General features: G+C 38.5%; 1 protein-coding gene across 18 annotated transcripts in view; it reads right to left on the bottom strand.

The window, feature by feature from the left end:
• Window positions 1-20,069, bottom strand: part of Mlip (muscular LMNA interacting protein) — a 243,963-nt gene that overhangs the window by 80,264 nt on the left and 143,630 nt on the right. For 12 of the 18 annotated variants that reach the window (XM_060384729.1, XM_060384731.1, XM_060384730.1 and 9 more), the window contains 2 exons: window positions 5,335-5,400; window positions 4,984-5,043 (listed from right to left, as the gene is read on the bottom strand). The exons of 5 other annotated variants lie outside the window; for them this stretch is intronic. In XM_060384729.1, the coding sequence (XP_060240712.1) occupies window positions 4,984-5,043; window positions 5,335-5,400 (126 nt within the window). Of the gene's footprint in view, window positions 1-4,983; window positions 5,044-5,169; window positions 5,254-5,334; window positions 5,401-20,069 lie in introns of all 18 variants that reach the window. One more of the 18 variants, XM_060384737.1, reaches the window with a different exon arrangement.

Genomic DNA, 20,069 nt, shown 5'->3' with positions numbered 1-20,069 from the left:
GGGGAAGAAGGAGGGTAGGATTGGGAGGGGAGGATGGAGGGAGGCACAGGGGGGATACAAAGTGAATAAACTGTAATTAATAAAAAAATAATAAGTATATAAATGCATGAAAATGAAAAATCTAAATAAAGAAATTAAAAGATACATACATAAAATTTCAGACACAACTCTAAAATATACTAACAAATAGTATGTATCTGTGTTTGCGTTTTACTAAAAACAAGTAAAAAGTGAAAAATATTGTTTCATATAATATTGAAAGGGACATTTATGAGCTTTACATAAACCCAACTGTGGTGGAAAATTAATAAAGCCACTGTATCTGGCATGAACACCCACCAGAGTGTTGGGAGGGTTTTAGACAGACCTAAGCGCTGAGGAAGACTTTTGTATCTGATTAGTGATTGTTTTCTGAGATTCGGGGAGCTGTGTTTCTGAAGGAGCTTTATGTACTCAGCACGACACAGTCACAAGACATTCCTGAAAACCCGTAATTCGTGTATTATTGTACACTTCAAAAAGTGCGCAATAAAGACTGAGAAGCCTACAAATCAAGTGTTCCCACAGGCAGCATATAAATCAGATCAGGGGCTCTGGCATGAGGATCTTGCCTCACTCTAAAATTAGCTTTTCCATAACAATCGATCAATGTGCTTCTACAAAGCTGCTTGGGGTTTAGTCCCCGGAGACTGGTCCACCTTGCTGCTATAAAGCCTTATTATATCCTCTATTGTCTCCCTTTCTTCAGTCATCCAGTGTGAAATGGTTTACCCACACCTAACAGTCCTTAATGTGTGTCCTTAATGTGTGTGCAACCGCAAAAATAACAAGATGAATAACAACATTCTCAATTTTTAAAAACTTTAAATTAGTAAGTGTTGGGTTACTGAAAGAAAAAAATTAATCAGAATACCAAAAAGAACAAAAAGATCTAAGTTGAAAATATTAATTAATAGTAATAGAGGTCATACTGATGTGACAAATGGTACAACAATGTAACTGGCCTAAATTTACAAATAAACAGAATCTTACATTAATTATAGAAAGTAATATATAGAAATATGTAACCCTAAAGAAAACTGAGCAAAGGGAAAGGGATTGAAAAGACAAAAGATAAAAGTATAGGAGAAGATACACGCAGAAAACATTTTTAAAAAATTTAAATATAAGGTTACTTTATCACACAAGTAAATCTCTATGGTTAAAAAAAGATTATGTTCTAGCAAAGCTAAAAATGTTCTAGCAAAGCTAAAATTTGAGAATAATCTTCCTATAAGCATCAGTAATACAGTTTAAAATACACAAATCAAATCTCATAACCTCTCTTCTAGACTTATTTTTTTCTCCCTCTTGATAGCTATACACAATTCTGTTCTCTTAAACACTCTCATGGCTGTCTTTCTTGATAGCATACTGCTTTGATTCTCCTCCTTTTTAATTAATTAATTGTCTTATTAATTACAGTTTATTTACTTTGTTTCCCAAAAGTAGCCCCTTCCCTCATCTTCTCCCAATCCCACCCTCCCTCATACTTCTCCACCCATGCCCCTCCCCAAGTCCACTGATAGGGGAGGTCCTCCTCCCTTTCCATCTGGTCCTAGTCTATCAGGTCTCATCAGGAGTGGCTGCATTGTCTTCCTCTGTGGCATGGTAAGGCTGCTCCTCCCTCAGGGGGAGGTATTCAAGAGCAGGCCACTAAATTCATGTTAGAGACAGTCCCTGTTCCCATTACTATGGAACCCACTTGGACACTGAGCTTCCATGGGCTACATCTGTGCAGGAGTTCTAGGTTATCTCCATGAATGGTCCTTGGTTGGAGTATCAGTCTTAGAAAAGATCCCTGTGCCCAGATTTTTTTTCTCTCCTTCTGGAGCTCCTGTCCCCTCCAGGTTTTTCTGTCTCCTCCTTCCCGTACTCTGCCCAAAGTTTGGCTATGAGTCTCAGCATCAGCTTTGATACCCAGCTGGGTAGTCTTTCAGAGGCCCTCTGTAATAGGCTCCTGTCCTGTTCCCTTTTTCTCCTCTTCCAATGTCCATCCCATTTGCTATTCTGAATAAGGGCTGATCAGCTTACCCAGGGTCATCCTTCTTGCTGAGCTTCTTTAGATGTAGAGATTTTAGCATGTTTATCCTGTATTATATTTCTAATATCCACTTAGCAGTGAGAAGATGCCATGTGTGTCTCTCTGCCTCTGGGATACCTCACTCAGGATGATCATTCCTAGTTCCCACAATTTGCCTGCACATTTCATGATTTCCTTTTTTTAATTGCTGAATAGTATTCCATTGCATAAATTTGCCACAATTTCTGTATCCATTCCTCAACTTAGGGACATTTGGATTGTTTCCAGCTTCTGGCTATTACAAATAAAGTTGCTATTAACATGGTTGAGCAAATGTCCTTGTTGTATACTTGAGCATCTTTTGGATATATGCCTAGGAGTGGTATAGCTGAATCTTGAGGTAGCCCTATTCCTAATTGTCTGAAAAAGAGCCAGATTGATTTCCAAAGTGGTTGTACAAGTTTACATTCCCACCAGCAATGGAGGAGGGTTCACCTTTCTCCACATCCTCTCCAGCATGTGTTGTCACTTGAGTTTTTGATCTTAGCCAATCTGATGGGTGTAAGGTGAAATCTCAGGGTCACTTTGATTTGCATTTCCCTGATGGCTAAGGATATTGAGCATTTCTTTAAGTGTTTCTCTGCCATTCAATATTTCCTCTAGTGAGACTTCTCTATTTAGCTCTGTACCCCATTTTTTAAATTGGATTATTTGATGTGTTGCTGTTTAACTTCTTGAGTTCTCTATATATTCTGGATATTTTTCCTCTATCAGATATAGGGTTGGTAAAGATACTTTCCCAATCTGTAGGCTGTCATTTTGTTCTGATGACAGTGTCCTTTGCTTTACAAAGCTTTTCAGGTTCATGAGGTTCCATTTATTGATTGTTGATCATAGAGCCTGTGCTGTTGGTGTTCTGTTCAGGAGGTTGTCTCCTGTATCAATGAGTTCTAGGCTCTTCCCCACTTTTTCTTCTAACAGGTTTAGAGTGTCTGATTCTCCTCTTAGCATAACCTTTTCACTATGTTTGACTGGCTCCACCTTTACTTACCTGTAATGTTTTATTCCTTGTAACTTTGTACAGGCTCACAGTATGTGATACCCACATCTGTCCTGCTAGCTGCATACCTGAACAACTCCATTCATACAATTCTCATACAAATGCTATTTTAATTACCACACCCTCTGTCTTCCACTATTCTGCACCTATTTCACTGTTATCTGCCCTGAGCAAAGCTGTTGGACACTGTTCATGGCTCCTCTTCTTTCTTGCTCATCTCTGAATTGTTGTCAAGCCACAAACCCATTTGCTTCTCCATGGCTCCTTTTAATCTACCTAATCTACCTCTCCAGTTACACCAACAATCACTGTACTCCTGGCTTCCTCAGTAGTCTCGGCCCAGCTGCTAGAATGATCATTTTCATATCTTTCTATTTTCCTTCCAGTCCAAATTTCAAACCATGACAAATAGATTCTCAAGCGAATTTTATGCTATTTGTCCCTGGCTCACTAAATTTCAAATACACTAACTTTTTCAACATCTTCACAAAACCAAGGCGTGTTGCCTCAGGAAATTCATACATTACTATGCCTTTGCCTGAAGATATTATCACTGATCTTTCAGACTCTATTCTACATGTGTATCTCAGAGTAAATTCTATCTCTTCTTCCACATCTATAGTGAGCTCCTTATAATTTTCACCTGGCTTGTCTTTATCTTTCTGGGGCCTCAAAGACCAAGGCCACACAAACCACAAAAAAAAAACAAACATAATTTATAATATTTATCTGTAATGTTGCAACTGAAACTGTGGACTCCTCTTTTTTATCATTTATTAAAATTTATTGAATTTCTATCCTGGGTGTGGCCCCCTCTCATCTCCTTTCTTCCTACCTTCCCTCCCTCTTCTTCTCTTCTGCCCTGCCTTGGCCCCCTGCTCAGATGTAGCCCATAGGTAGCTCAATCTCCAAGTGGTTTCCCTAGTAACAGGAGCAGGGGCTGTCTCTGGCATGAACTCAGTGGCAAGCTGTCCTATCACCTCCCCCTGGGGATGTGCAGCCTTGCCAGGCCACAGAGGAAGACTATGTAACCAGCCCTGATGTGGTCTACTCTTTTAAATCATGAGCATCTGTACGTTCAAAGCCTGCTTCAGGTACACAATGTTCCTTTGTAAACAGTTTATGCCAAAGGTATTTGTATTCATTGAAAGAGAGAAAACAAGGCTGAAAATGATAAAAAGAAATAGTTATGTAAAAGTGGAAAACAAAATATATTTTGAAATTAGGATGCATAGAGCTACATTAAACATCGAAAGGTGTAAAGTTACAGAACTATGTACTTTATCCTAGCAAATGACTACAGCTACTTTAGAAAGAAGCAACTATATAAAACAACAAGTCTGGCACTCTAATGCCTCTGAAGTTCTGGTTGGTTAGGCCACAGAACCGTGAAATCACTTCATTCAGTTAAGAAGGAAAGAACTGCAGAATTAACACCCACATAAAACCTACGAGAGTGTTGCTTTAGTCAACTTCATACCCCATTCTACACTTCTGAGTATATGTAAATTACATTAATATTCAACTTATGTTAACATCAATCCAAAATTAATATAAGCTACAAATGTGACATGTAAGTCCACAAAAGTCCAACATTCAACAACCTGGAATATTGGTTTTCAAACTATTTGAAATTGATAAACAGCAGAAAATAATTTGACACTGCAATCCTGCGAAGACTGGCCTACGTGTGTGCATGTGAGCAAACGGAAGCAAAGGTGAACACTGCACTTGGCTGTGTGCATCCTGCTTCCTAGGCAGTGAATTGGTTTCTCAGTGTGCTAAAGCCCCGAATCACAGTTTGAAATCATCTATGCAGAAAACTGAATGACACAGTAAACTGTAATAATCATATACATACTTTGATTGTTTCAGAACCCAACATTGCCTGTGGGGGCCGTGAAGGAGAATCAGAAGAATGCTGGAAAAGAAAAGAACAGAAGAAAAAAAAGGAAGAATAAGCCCATGAGGCATCATGGCAAGATAGAGGGAAATGGAGAGAAGCGAAGCAAAGGTTTGAATAGCGTGTTCTACTCTACAGCATTACCATAGAGAAGGAGTCCTGCAAGATCTTATCAATAGTAGCACAGAGCTCTTCAGTTTGCTGCCTGAGCTGTGCAGGAGAGCACAACTGGAAGAAGTGAAACCAGGCACGGGGTTAGCAATGAGTTTGGGCATTGCATACCAAAACAGGGTAAGCTGAAGAAATTACCTCCACTGGTAGGTCTAGTACACTGGGCTTGGAGCTGCTGTCAGTCCTGGCGGGTTCATCTAGTGCCTAGTGACAAAGGAAACAGTTCTGATATGAGGTTTCTTGTCGATTACAATGCTTTAGTGAAGTCCTTAGAAGAAAGCCCTGTAAATAAAGCTCAAAATCTCTATGGAAAAACTAACAGAATCATTTGGTAAGACAGTCTCATGCATGAAGACCCATTTCACATATCTGTCCAGTTTCTCCTCTGGAATCAGTATCTCTAATATAAGGTGTCGTAATGGTAAAGGCAGAAGGCCAATTTAATTTATAATATCTGTTCTATATTTTCTATTTTGCTTTTACTCAATTTTTAAATTTTAACTGATTAAATGTGGCTTTTTTTGTTTTCATCTTACCAACACCTTAAGTCCGTGCTAATTAATTACAACATCTGCAAAGCCTTGGAGTTGTTACTATGAATTTATATTTTCCTTTGACTATGGATGGCATTATTCTGTTTCTTTGACGACTTGAGATTATGAACTAGAGCCATAGTATATGTTAAAAAAAAAAAAGACTCATGATTCTGTTATGATCCCATAAATACTACTTTCATTTACTTTTAAATTTTTTACCATTGTATATGGGTTTTCTTGTTTGTTTGTTGTTTTGTGTGTGTGTGTGTGTGTGTGTGTGTGATGTGTGTTTGCAAATAGTTGAGTACTCTCCAGACTTTGGCATTGTTATTTTTTCTTTGCTATTCTTATTATTATTTACAATTTATTTACTTTATTTCCCAGTTTAGCGCTCTCCCTCATCTCCTACTGCTCCCACTTTTCCTCCCTCTTCTTCCCCTATCTTTCTTCCCTAGTCCACTGATAGAGTCCTCCTCCCCTACTGTCTATCAGTTCCCATCAGGACTGCCTGGACCTTCTTCCTCTGTGGGCTGGCTATGTCTCCCCATTAGGGAGAAAGGATCAAGGAGCAGGCAATTGAGTTCATGTCAGAGACTGTCTCTTCTCCTCTAGGGGCCCCACATGGAGACTGAGCTGTCTATTGACAACATCTGGGAAGGAGGTCTAGTTTCTCTCTATGCATGATCTTTGGTTGATGCATCAGTTTCTGCAATCCCCCTTGGGTGCTGTATTTTTTTGTCTTTCTTGGTCTCCCAGGGGGCTCCTGTCCCCTCTGGGTTCTTTTTTCTTCTCTTTCTTCCAGTAGACTCCCTGTGCTCTGTCCAAAGTTTGACTGTGAGTCTCTGCATCTGCCTCAATCCCCTGCTGGGTGGAGACTTTTAGAAGATGCATTTTTGACAACACATGCTGGAGAGGTTATGAAGAAAGGGGAACCCTTCGCCATTGCTTTTGTGGCAATGCCTTTGCCATTGTGGGAATTTAAACTTGTACAACCACTTTGGAAATCAATCTGGTGCTTTCTCAAAAAACTGGGAATAGTGCTACCTCAAGATCAGCTAAACCACTCCTGGGCATATATCAAAAAGATGTTTATCCATACAAGGACATTTGCTCAACTATTTTTATGGGAGCTTTCTGGATATTACTAGATGCCTAGATGCTCCTCAACCAAAGAATGGAGACAGAAATTATGGTACATTTATACAATGGAATACTACTCAGCAATTAAAAACAAGGAAATCATTAAATTTGCAGGCAAATGGATGGATCTAGAAAAGATCATCCTGAGTGAGGTATCCCAGATGCAGAAAGACACACATAAGTATGTTCTCACTTATAAGTGGATCTTAGCCATGTAATAAAGGATAAGCATAGTAAAATCTACAGAACTGAAAAAGCTAAACAACAAGGAGGACCCTGGGGAAGATGCTTAATTCTCATTCAGAAAGGAAAACAGGACAGACACTGGAAGCAGTAGAAGAAAGAGAACCGGACAGGAGCCTACCACAGATACATTTGGTTATTTAGTGCATAGTATGAGCATTCATGGGTGGAGGTCAGAGGATCAGTTGTCTCCTACCATGGGTGTTCCAGATAGTCTTTGTAGCAGGCTCTTTTTCCTCCTGAGTCATCAGCTTGCATTAAGCTCTGACTCCCTAATACTGAGTAGCAGCTACAGTGTCTACTCAGCTATTGTAGGCTGTGTTTGGTATAAGCGATATCTAGAGTTTATGAAGCAGCACTTTGGGTCTCCTGGACTTCCGGTATCCCTTCCTCCCCTTGAATTTTGGTTTCTACCTGACCTTGGATGTTTTTCTCTGATTCTCTATCAATAAGGTTTTAGATTTTTGCTAAGATTTAGCTGCCTGACAGTGAGTAAATAGGGGTCAGTCTTGGAAGAAAAATAAATAAAACCTAGAAGAGAACCAAGTAAACTTTTCTTCTTCTGAGTAATTTCTTCCTACTATTCTAGTAACCTCACGCCTTTGTTTTTGTTATTTATGGCTCTCATGCATCTTCAATTCTGTGTAACCAAAGATGACTTGAACTCCCGGTCTTCCTGCTTCTAATTCCCAGGTGCTAGGATTATAGGCATGGGCCACAGAGCTGCCTAGTTTATCCTCTGCTAGAGATTAAGCCCAGGACTATGATCAAACCAAGTAGGGACTGTATCAGCTCACCCATATCTACAGTAGGAAGCTTCTTTTTAATATTTCATTCTGAGTTTCTTTGTCGTCTACAAGACAATCACCCCAAAGTAGGCTGTCCATCCATTTTCAGAAGCAAAGTGAGAGGAGATAATTTAATATTTTAAGCTCACAAATTTCTTAACATGAAGATTTTGTGAATTTAAATTTCAAACCCACTTAAACATAGGATTATGGTTAAAAGAAACTTCTAAACTTCCCTAAGCAAATGTCATTGTCATTTATCTTTGCAAATATTTTTCTCATCTATCTAATTCTAGAGAATTCAATGTTTAAAGAAATCTTTTTTGTAAAGTGATATAACTTTTGTTTCTGCCTTTCTATGTCCAGTTGTTCTCTACTCTTGCCTGGTTGACAATCTTTATTGTGAGTGAGTCCAATACCATCAAAATAGCATCAGAAACAAACAAACAAATATATATATATATATATATATATATATATGTATATATATATATATTTAACAAATTGGAAATTCCTTTCATTTTTGTTGTCAAACTTTTTCTTGGGTTGAATCATAAGGAATTGTCAGTATTCAATTGACAATTACCTAAGTAAATGGTAATTTCATACAGTTCTACCTATTTCTATATTTATTATTACTTCTTTGAGAATTTTATACAATGATTTTTGATCATGCTCATTCTCTTTCACACAACTTATTCCAGACATACCCTGCCCTTATCTACTCATCAATGTTACAACATTTTTTTTTCTCCTATCAAGGTCAATTTGTGCTATCCAAATATACTCGATGTGTGGCCTTCCGCTAACGCATGGTCATCGTCAACTTATTGGGGTTACACTGTTACAGAAAATTGACCTTCTTTCTCCAAACAGCTGACAATTACCAACAGCTCATCAGCTAGCAGTAGGACTCTGTGCAAAATTCCCCTTTCTATGCTAGCATTTGGCCTGCTTGAGCTTCTGAAGGTTCTGTGCATGCTGCCGCTACTGCTGTTCCTTTGTACCGCCGCCTTGTTGTGTTCAGAAGAAAATCTACCACCTCTGGCTATTACACTCTTTTCTACCCTCTTTCACAACAATACCTGGGTCTTGGAAGAAAGGAAGAAAAGAAGGAAGGGAGGAAGGAGGGAGGGAGGGAGGAAGAGAGAGAGAGAAAGAAAGAAAGAAAGAAAGAAAGAAAGAAAGAAAGAAAGAAAAGGAAAAAAGAAGGGATATATGTCCTATTTAAGGCTGGGCACCCGAAGTCTCTTATTCTCTGCACCTTGGCCACCTAATGCAAGTAAAAAGTTTCTCTGATGAGAGCTGAGCGATGCATTTAATTTATGTGTATATCAATAAGTCATTAGAAGTTGATTTAATACTATGTCCATTTAGCAGAATAGTAATAAATTCTCTTCTGTAGTCTATGATTGTCTAGCCTAAAGTTCTTGGGCCAAAAAAAAAAAAAATATGTCATGTTTTGTGGAGCAAGTCTTAAATCCAACTATAAGGTGGTTGGTTACTCCTATGACATTTGTGCCACTACTGCACCAGTGGGCATATTTAAACCAGCCAGTCATTATTGTATCTCACAAGGTCCTCAGCTGGATAAGACTGATAATTACTTTCCACTTCTATTGGTGTCCATAGCACCTTCTAGCATTATGAAAGCTATCTCCTTGGAATGAAGCTCCTGGGTCAATAACAGCTCAATTTCTCCTATGACTCAGGTGCATGATGTTCTCAGCAACAGGATTGCATCTTCAAGTTCTAGAGAGTAAACCAAAAGCACTGGAAATACGGTATAATGTTTGGGGTCTTTGGAACCTCACTGACCAAGAACTTCACTGGCTTTTTTGTTACCTGTGGGGTCTAGTACGAGTATTGTTAAAAGGGAGACTCCATTTTAAGTCTTTTATGTACACATACAGAAGCTTCTATACTAGTGAGTTTCCACGTGACTTTTTCAAAAGCCTTTAGTGTTATTTATGTCTCCCAATATGGCTCTGCTCTGACCTTGCCACTCCTTTAACCTTTCCTAATCCATAATCTCTTTAACCATTTATACCTACTTATCTTTGAAATATTTGATCACTGACTCTAAGTCTTTTGCTACAGGGAATTCTTCAAGATATCTAGTCCTAATTCACTTTCAAAGTTTGACAATTTATCATCATTAAAGTCATTCAAAAATATGTGGAATGAGTTTGAAGGCAATTATAAAAGGTTATAAAATATGATTAGCAAAGTAATTAGAACAAATGTCTGATCCCTTAAGGCAGTAGCTTTCAACAGAAAATGATCACTTGCATATGTATGTCCTGCTAGGTTTGTAAACAGACAAATAAGACATTTCTCCACAGGAATGGATTGTATAGTGTTCAGAATAACAAGCCACCCCGTCTTCTCATCTACATTCACTTCCCAATCCTCATATCTTTGCCATCGTTCTAATGCTATCATATCCTAACTGCAAAGTGTCTTACCAGCCATGAAACCATGGGATTTACTGCTCATCAGAATCTGATTTTTCTATTTTACCAGAGAAAGAAATGACACAGATCTAAGCCTTCACTAGCAGGCACTGTGTCTGGTAGAATTAGAATCTGGACACAGAATATACTCCTAAGAATTCGGAAACAGAAACATAAAAGATAACATTTATCATTTATTTTAATAGGGTTTTTTTTTTTGGTTTGGTTTGGTTTGGTTTTTAGTTTTTGAAATCCTAATGTAAGTATATTATTTCCCCCTTTCCTTTCCTCCCTCTAAGTCCTCCTAATACCCATTCTTGTTCTCTTTCAAATTTGTGGCTTCTTTTTTCATTAATTGTTGTTCCATTTATATCATTTATATATGTATATTCATAAATATAACCTACTCAGTCTTTTGTAACTTGTGTGTTTTCAGGGATGACTATTTGGTACTAGAAAACCAATTGGCATGATCTTCCTGTGGAAGATTGTTTTTTCCACTCTTCCTTACTCAGGAAAATATTGTCTGAAAACTTTTTTTTTTGAATGTTATTATATTTTTATTGTGGAAATGGAAACATTAATGTTCTTGAAATATGATTACAGAGAATTATATACACATACAATTCCACTATCACTGGTACATGCAATCTTGGCAAAATTTGAAGGATGTTTGTAGATTTTATCATTATTAATGTCCCAGGGGTTCTCATTCAGTATGGATAACATCATAGTTATGCAAGATGTCCAAAACAAATTAGTTTTGTTTCATGTTAGTGTGATAAAAATACCTTAAGGAAATCAACTTAAGGGAAAAGATATTTATTTAACTCGTGGTTCCAGGTCTCATTGCAGAGAAAGTCAGGGCAGCAGGAACTGCAAGCTGAGTGCTGGTATGCATGCATCAATTTATCATGTTCTGCTTTCTCTGTGGGTGTCATGTGATGGAACAGTCTGAAAACTTTTGTTTTCAAATTTTGCTTCTCTGTAATAGAAAACAACATTTGGAAGATCAATTACACATTAGACAACTTTGTAGTAATTATTCTGATGCTTTCTTCCTTTATGCTCTAAAATTATGATTAATCATGAAACATGGTGGGAAGAAACAAAAAAAAATTCATAAAAACTAACTCAGAGGGTTTAATTTTCCCCAATGTGGGATTTCTCATCTGCTATTTACCCAGCAGGTAAGGGAGGACTCCCTTTTTAGTGTTACAGGGTCCAAAACATCTGCACTTCACCATACAGACACAGTGATTCATATACAGTGTGCACAGTCACAGATAATTACAGTCCAGGGATGAGGCCATAAAATCATTAAATGAATGAAGAGCTATCCAAAAAGAAAAATAAAAAACAGTGGATTGTAAGGGGAGCCTTTGCAGTATCAAGAGGATGAGTGCACCTGATTCCACAGAGACGTGTGAGTCAATTATTGTAAAAAAAAAAAAAAAAAAAAAAAGCCCACTGGAATTGAAAGTTGCTGCTAAGGCATAAGGAGGAGCAGCACCTGGTCTTTTGAGGAGGAAGGTTGTCTGGCCAATGAGCCACATTTACACAGATACATAGGAGAAGCAATTTATACTTAGACACTGGAGGATCTCTGCATTTATCAGTTGTTGAGCTACATATAATATTGAACTATTTTGTCTGTTAGACTACACATGACCTTCATATTAGTTATAGAGAAAAGAAATAGAAGAAATTAAATCCAGATTCTCGATAAGAGGCTAAACATAGCAGTAAAGCTGTTTTATGCCAGCCCTCAACTTCCCAGCGCTGATTTCCCATGCGCTGCTTACTGCTGTTCTTCAGCCATAAAGAACTGCTTGAGTCCCTTGAATTTTGTATCTTTCATATTTTGTGGGATTGGCTTGCTCTAAATTTCAGTTCACATAGAAAATTTCTCTCCACTGTGAAAGCCCAAATGTCTTCTCTTGACCTCAGTCCAGTCCAAAATTAGTCATTCCCTGGTTAGGAAAACATTGTGCACATCTGAAGAATAATGTACCATGAGGTGATGGCTCAGCAGTTAAGCGCTTGACACTCATGCATGAGAACCATATCAGATCCCCAGGAACCCACATAAACTAAGGGTGAGCATAACAGTCCTCCTGTATTTCCAGCTTAAGAAGGTGGAGAGACATTGGCGGCTGTTGGAGGCTACCACCAGGGCATTAGCCATGAGTCATACTGGGTAGACTGCTCAGACCCTGAATAATCATTTAGCCAATGTAGCTCATGCCTTAGTTGTACAAAAAGGAATTAATGCTCAACTAAAAGGAAGCTTGATGGTGTTCAATCAGAGGATTGACCTCGTGCAGGAGCAAATTGATACCCTATGGCAAATTGCTCAACTTGGCTGTCAATGAAAATATGCTGGACTTTGAGTCACTAGCATATAACATGAGAATTTTTCCTGTGCTGCAAATCTGTCTAAACAATTGTCGAGCTATATTTTAGGTAATTGGACTGGAGAATTCGATACTACGATGGAGCAGCTGAGAGTGGCCATTGTCACAGTAAATTCTACCAGAGTGGACGCAGGACTAGCCACAGGATTATCATCATGGATTGCTGCAGCCATGAATCATCTGAAGGAATGGGCGGGCATGGGAGCGTTAGCAGGCCTTCTGGTGTTGGTCTCTTTGGTTTGCCTGTGGTATATATGCAAGATTAGAGTCTCACAACAGTGTGATGTAGCCATGATCATTCAGGCCTTTACAGCCATTGAAGCAGGACATTCTCCCCAAGCATGGTTGGATACCATAAAAAGCTAAAATGTTACGCTCAGGATGTGAGGCTAAGCACTGCACTCAGGGTCAGCCGCTTTGGACCCAGAGAAGAGCATGTCTGGTTGCATGCGGGTTGATGCCCCAGGTCCCGCCTCTGAGAAAAAGGTATCGGATGGGTCTGATGCTCTTTGGGTGGATGACACCTAAATGAACATCGGTACAAAGTCCCAATTTATTTCTAATATCAGAGATCAGACCTCTACTCTTGCCTGATGCATCTAAAACAAAAAGGGGGAACTGTAGAGAGCTGCGGAATGCTATTCCTTAAAGATGGAGCTGGTTTCCGCCTTCCACCTTCCCGATGGTGAGTGCTCTCTGTCACGAACAATTCCACATTTGGCTAAGGCTGAGGATCTGGCTTGCTTCCATGTATGTGGACCTATCTGCATTGCCCACGTGGCACGCCTGGGTTGGCTACCAGAGGCTATTTAAGCTGTGGGCTGGCTTTCCCCAGGGTCCGAGGATTGTTCAATGTTCCTGAATAAACTGCATTGAAAAAAAAAAAAAAGAAGGTGGAGAGAGGGAACTCTCAGAGCAAACTTCCTAGCAACACTAGCCATACTAGAGACCTCTGAATATCATAGAGAAACTTTGCCTCAAGGAATTAGGCAGAAAAGCAATAGCAGAAATTCCCAATATCAGCCTTGGGCCTCTACATACACACACACATACACATGCATGAATCAAAAAAGACTATTGTATCAGGAATGCTTTTTCAATTGTATCTCTAGCTTCTGTCTTTTGTTCAATTGTGATCAGGGACCAATAGAAATATTTAGAAAGACAAATGGGATGGGCATTGGCAGTAGGAATAAACAAGTAACAGGACAAGAGCCTACCATATAGGACCTCTGAAAGACTCTACCTGGCAGTGTATCAAAGCAGATATTAAGACTCATAACCAAACCTTTGGCAGAGTGCAGGGAATCATATGAAAGAAGGGGGAGTTAGTAAGACCTGGAGAGGACAGGGGATCCACAAAGTCCAAATATATCAGGTCACAGGGGTCTTTTCTGAGACTGTTTCTCCAACCAAGGATCATGTATGGATATAACCTAGAACCCCTGCTCAGATATAGCCCATGGTAGGTCAGTATCCAAGTGGGTTCTCTAGTGAGGGGAACAGGAACTGTTTCTGACATGAACTTAATGTCAGAATGGCTTAATGGCTATCTCTTCAACATTCCCCCAAACCCTTGAGGAAGGAGCAGCCTTACTAGGCCACAGAGTAGGACATTGCAGCCAATCCTGAAGAGACCTTATAACCTAGGGTCAGATGGAAGGGGAGGAGGTCCTCCCCTATCAGTGGACTTGGAAAGGGGCAGGGAGGAGATGAAGGAGGGATGGTGGGATTGGTAGGAAATGAGGGAGGGGGCTTCAACTGGGATACAAAGTAAATAACCTGTGATTAATATAAAAATAAAAATTATTATAAAAATATTTAGAATAGATTGAAGGATAAACTGAGGAGAAACAGAATTAAATAGGTTGTAGTTCTTCTCAGGAACATACTATAGAAAAGTGATTTAAACTGAGTGGCTTGTTCCTCCTTTTTATCTATTCTTCTCTCATATATTACATCCCAACTGCAATTTTCCCTCCCTCCTCCTCCTCTTTCCTCTAGTCATTCAACCTCACCTCCCCTTTTCCTGGGTTCCATCCCTCCTCTTCATCTCCCCTCAGAAAAGAGCAGGCCTTCCAGAGACATCAACAAAAGGCAGGCAAAAGAGTCAGACATGGTCCCCATTCCTGATGTTAGGAATCCCAGAAGAACACTGAGTTACACAATCATAACATATATTGAATAAATAATTTTTAAAAAAGAGGACCCAGGTCAGACCCATAAGGATCCCTGATCTCTGGGCTTATTCAAGTCCCCATCAGTTGCTCCTATGATTCTGTGGCTCATGTTCTTGTGGTGTCCTTCATCCTTCTGACTTCTTAAATCCTTCCCCAGACTTCACCTAATATTTGGCTGTAGGACTCTGTACCTGCTCCCATTATAAAATGATGTTTTTTAAGTATGTTAGATATTACTGTTCAACACTTTGCCTTAGTGAGTGATCAAAGATCTTGACTTTGGAATAGTCTAATTTTCCACACTATGTTAAATAGAAGGGTATTTGGGGCAAAAACCTTAAATTTTACTAGAATTTTTTTTTCATGACTATGATGAGTAGTTTATCAAGTGCATCATCTTGACTTACTCATAGCAGCCATAAAATGTAGCTTTTATTCTATGATAGAAGTTATATTAAAACATTTAAGCTTCCATTTTAAAAAGCCACAATTGCATGTAGAAATATACCAACACAATTTTGTTGAAGATCTAGGACTATTCAGAGTATATTCCTTTCATGTGACGTATTTATGAACTTCAAAATCTGAAAAGCTCTCTCTTACTTGGATTTTAGTTCTGGGAGATTTAGAGGATTCAATGCCAATTCCTCCCACAGTGAAGGTAGTTATGCTTTCATTTAGCTGTTGTTGGATCCTTTGGTGGGGAGGGCGGGTTTGGTTTGGTTTGGTTTCTGAGAGGGGGTTTCTTTGTCTAGCTGTGGCTGTCCTGGTCTCGCTTTGTAGACCAGTATGGTCTCGAGCTCACAGAGATCCTCTTACCTCTGCCTCCCTGAGTGCTGGGATTACAGGCAGGAGCCACAACACCCAGCCAGCTAGTTTTGTTTGCTTTTTTTAGTTTTTATAAACTCACCACCAGTTTCAAATTCATTCCATCAAGGCTTCCTGGCAGGAGAATCCACACCTGACCTTCCTTTCAGTAAGAGCTTCCAAGGAATAGATCTTAACCTCCATCCAGCGCTCCCTTCCTGTAATGTACTTCATCTCTCTAAATATCACAAGGAATTGGGCTGTTTGTAATCCCTGTCTCCTTCAATATTTCTCAAACAGTTTCCAATTCTTTTTAATATTTTTCTCATAAAAAGAAAATATTATGTCATTCTCGTTTTATGAGACTATAAATACATTTTAGCAACTAACAAAAAGAGGAGTATAAAAAAAGAATCCAAACTCATTACCTTCTTGCTCAGTATTTCAGTGAACAAGCCTAATCTTACTGCTGGGAAGGAATCAGAACAAGCCCGGGAGAGAATGGACAGAGTCTGAGTTCTAGGTTAATCACACATCCTGCTTGTGCTACTTTGGGGGAGTTTATGGGGCTTCTCTGAACACCAAATTATTTACTGAGTTGTGAAGATTACAAAGCATGTATAATTCTCAATACAGAGGCTTTCACAACTGCATTGTCCAGTTGCTACACATCACCAAGTTTAAAATAATGTCCCTTCTAGCAGAAGGTCTTTTGTAACTATTCAGTGAAAGTACAATCAATGGACTTAGTCTGTCCTGCCACCCAGCTTGATGTTACAGATCCTTCTCCAGGGTCTATCCAGGTGAGTCCCCCTGATCCTTCTATCCATGTACCTTCCCAACATCTCCATCCAGCCCCTGTGGTACATCATCCCCAGCCTAGTCAGATCAACAACATTGCCCCCTACTCATAAGTTCCTCCACACTGCACCCACATTTCCATCCATCCAGATCTTGTACATCCTTTTCCAGGGTTTAGCTAGGTGAATCTGACAGGATCTCCCTCCCCATGCAGGCTCATCGACCCCAGCTCTACTCCTAAACTGCAGTCTTGGGCCCAGATGCACACCCTGCACATCATCCCGGTCTCCTGTGTCCAGCTGGCTTCATCCGACCTAAGCCACGCCTAAATCCTAGGCTCAGCCTGACCACACATGCTCTCCTTGACCACAAACTGCTCTATCCATGTCAGGTATAGGATGAACAAAGAGAAGTTCACATGAACAGAGCTCATTGAAAAAAAATCAAAAGAATATGAAAGTTCAAGGCAGTATTCCCAATAATCTCACCAGGATGCCAGTGAAAATTACCCAGATGAACTCCAGGACACAGTATTTAAGACAACAATCACATTTTATCAAATAATTCAAAGAGTTAGAAGACACAAACAACTTAATGAACTTAAGGAGTTTAAAAAGAGAAAACAGCTGAACGATGCACAGTAAAACACATACATGGGAATGAGAAGAACTGATGAAGATGAAGACAATCTAGGGCATGAAAACAGAATTCAACAGAGATAGAAACCCAGAAGAGTACTAAAGCTAAAATTAAGATGGAATTGAAAAATCCAAAACTCAACCAGAAAACTCCAAGTAAAGCTTAACAAAAGGAATGAATCAAACAGAAAATATAACAATAGGACTTGAAGATAAAGTAGAGGACCTAGAGGAAATAAGCAAAAAATATATTTCTTTAAAAAAAAAAAGCCAGAAAACTAGAATGCAGAAAATGTGGGACGCCATAAAAAGACCAAACTTTAAATTATAAGAATAAGTGAGGGAGAAAGATTCCAGGTTAATGGCAAAAACCATATTTTCAACAAGATCACAGAAAAAAATATTTCCAATTTTAAAAAAGAAATACCCATACAGATATAATATATACACAAAACACAAAATGGACAAACCAGAAAAAAAAATCTCTACAGCATAGTTATAACACTATAGTTAAAACACCAAGACTACGGAGCAAAGAGAAAGCATTGAAAACTTCAGGAGGAAAAAATACAAGTTACATATAAAGAAAAGCCATTGGAATAACAGCTGATTTCTCCATGGAAACTATTAAAGCCAGAAGAATCTATATCAATGAAGTCCAAGTCCCAAAATACCATGGCAACCATTCTAGACTAAAATACCCAGCAAAACTTATCTGCCATTGTTAAAGGAGAAAGAAAAAATACACAATATTAATAGCTTGAAATAATTATATGCAACAAATTGGCCCTAAAGAAATAGAGGAAGCAAAACTTTGGACTGAAGAAAGATAGTCAAGAAATTGTAGAATGAGATATGAAGCCGTAATTACTAAAACACAAAGGACCACTGAGAACAAAAGTCAACAATGCATCAACACACATTTTTAGTAACTTTAAATCTTAATTATTTCAATTGTCCAACCAAAAGACACTGGCTTGGTAAATGGATCAAGAAACAAGATCCATATAACTGCTGTCTACGAGAAGTACATCTTAGCTCTAAAAATAGGTACTACAATAGAATAAAAGGATGCTGCTCTCTAATCAAATGGGACCAGGAAGCAAGCAATCCTTGCTATGCTAGTATCTGACAAGACTGATTTCAAACTAAAACTACCTCAAAAGAAATAAAGGACACTTCATTCTAATCAAGGAAGCACCCAAACAAGAAGATCTTACTTTTCTAAACACTGGGTGCACCAAACTTTAGTGCACCAAGTTTCATTTCCTTAAAACAGGTATTACTGGATTTAAAACAGATCAAGATCAATCCATTAGTAAGCAGGTTATTTCAATAACACATTTACTCCAATGGACAGGTCATCTGGACAAAGATAAGAAAAGAAGCACCAGAATAAAATAACATTAGACATCAAATAGGCTTACCAAATACCTACAGAATATTCCACCTGTCCTGGCTAGTTTTATGCCAGGTGGTCACGAGTTAACGTCATCTGACATGAGGGAGCCTCCATTTAGAAACTTCGTCTATAAGATCAGGTAGCAGGCAAGCCTGTCGGCATCTTGTTAACTAGTGATATGTGGGAGGGACCCAGCCCACTGTGAGTGGTGCCATGCCTGAGTGCTGTAAGAAAGCAGACTGAACAAGCCATGGGAAGCAAGCCAGTAAGCAGCATTCTTCTATAGCCTCTGCATCAACTCCTGCCTCCAGGTTCCTGCCCTGTTTCAGTTCTTGTCCTAATTTCTTTTGATGATGAATGGTGCTATGGAAGTGTAAGCCAAATAAACCCTGTTCCCTCTCAAACTGCTTTTTGATGCCATGGTGCTTCATCACAGAAATAGAAAGCCCAACTAAGACACTACCCAAATGCCAAAAATTATACATTCTGCTCAGAAGCACAGGGAAGAGTCTCTAAAACAAACCGCACTTTGTGACAAAAATACAAATCATAAAAATTCCATAAAGACTGAAATAATTAGTATATCTGATATGACCATAATCCAATAAAACTAAAGATCAACAGCAAACAAATATCTAGTAAATATACAAACTCACAGAGATTAAACAACTCCTTGATGAATGTGTCAAAGAACAATTCAAGAAAAAAAAAAAAAAACTTTCCTGGAACTAAATAGAAACACAACACACACACACACACAAAAAAAAAAAAAAAAAAAAAAAAAAAATCCCCGGAAACACACTGAAAGCAGTCCGGTGAGAGGAATTTATAGCTCTAAAAACCTAAATTTAAAAGTCAGAAAAGTAACTTAATGATTCAACTCAAATTTTTAGAAAGACAAGGACAAACCAAATCCAAACTCCATTGGTGACAATAAATAATAAAAATTAGAGCAGAAATCAATAAAACAAAAACAAAGAAAACAATGCAAAGAATTAACAAGTAAGAGAGTTGGTTTTTGAGAAGAGAAGGTAGGCATTTTGGCACAACTAACCAAAATAAAGAGGAAAACCAAATTTAACAAAATCAGAAACATAGGGAAACATCACAGCATACTTCAAAGATATTCAGAATATCACAAGGGAATGCTTTAAAAACCTGTATCCCATTAAAATGGAAAACCTAAAATAAACAGAACAATTACTAGATTCAGCCAAACTACCAATATTAAGCCAAGTAGTCAACAATCTAAACAGACTTACAACAAAAAAGAAAATTAAAATGTAATAAAAAGACTTCCAACTAAAATTATGATGCCTAGCCCAATTCTCCCACTTTCCAAAAATATTCTATAGTCAATCTTTTTAAAACTATTTTCAAAAAGTAAAAACAAAAGCAAAAAAATGGTGAGTTCTAATTCCTTCTATTACTCTAGTAGCAAAAGCAGGAAAAGACACAACAAAAA

The sequence above is a fragment of the Meriones unguiculatus genome, chromosome 6, assembly GCF_030254825.1.
Source record: "Meriones unguiculatus strain TT.TT164.6M chromosome 6, Bangor_MerUng_6.1, whole genome shotgun sequence".
Classification (NCBI taxonomy): Eukaryota; Metazoa; Chordata; class Mammalia; order Rodentia; family Muridae; genus Meriones; species Meriones unguiculatus.
Note: the sequence above shows the minus strand (reverse complement) of the source record. Positions and strands in the feature narration are given on the sequence as shown.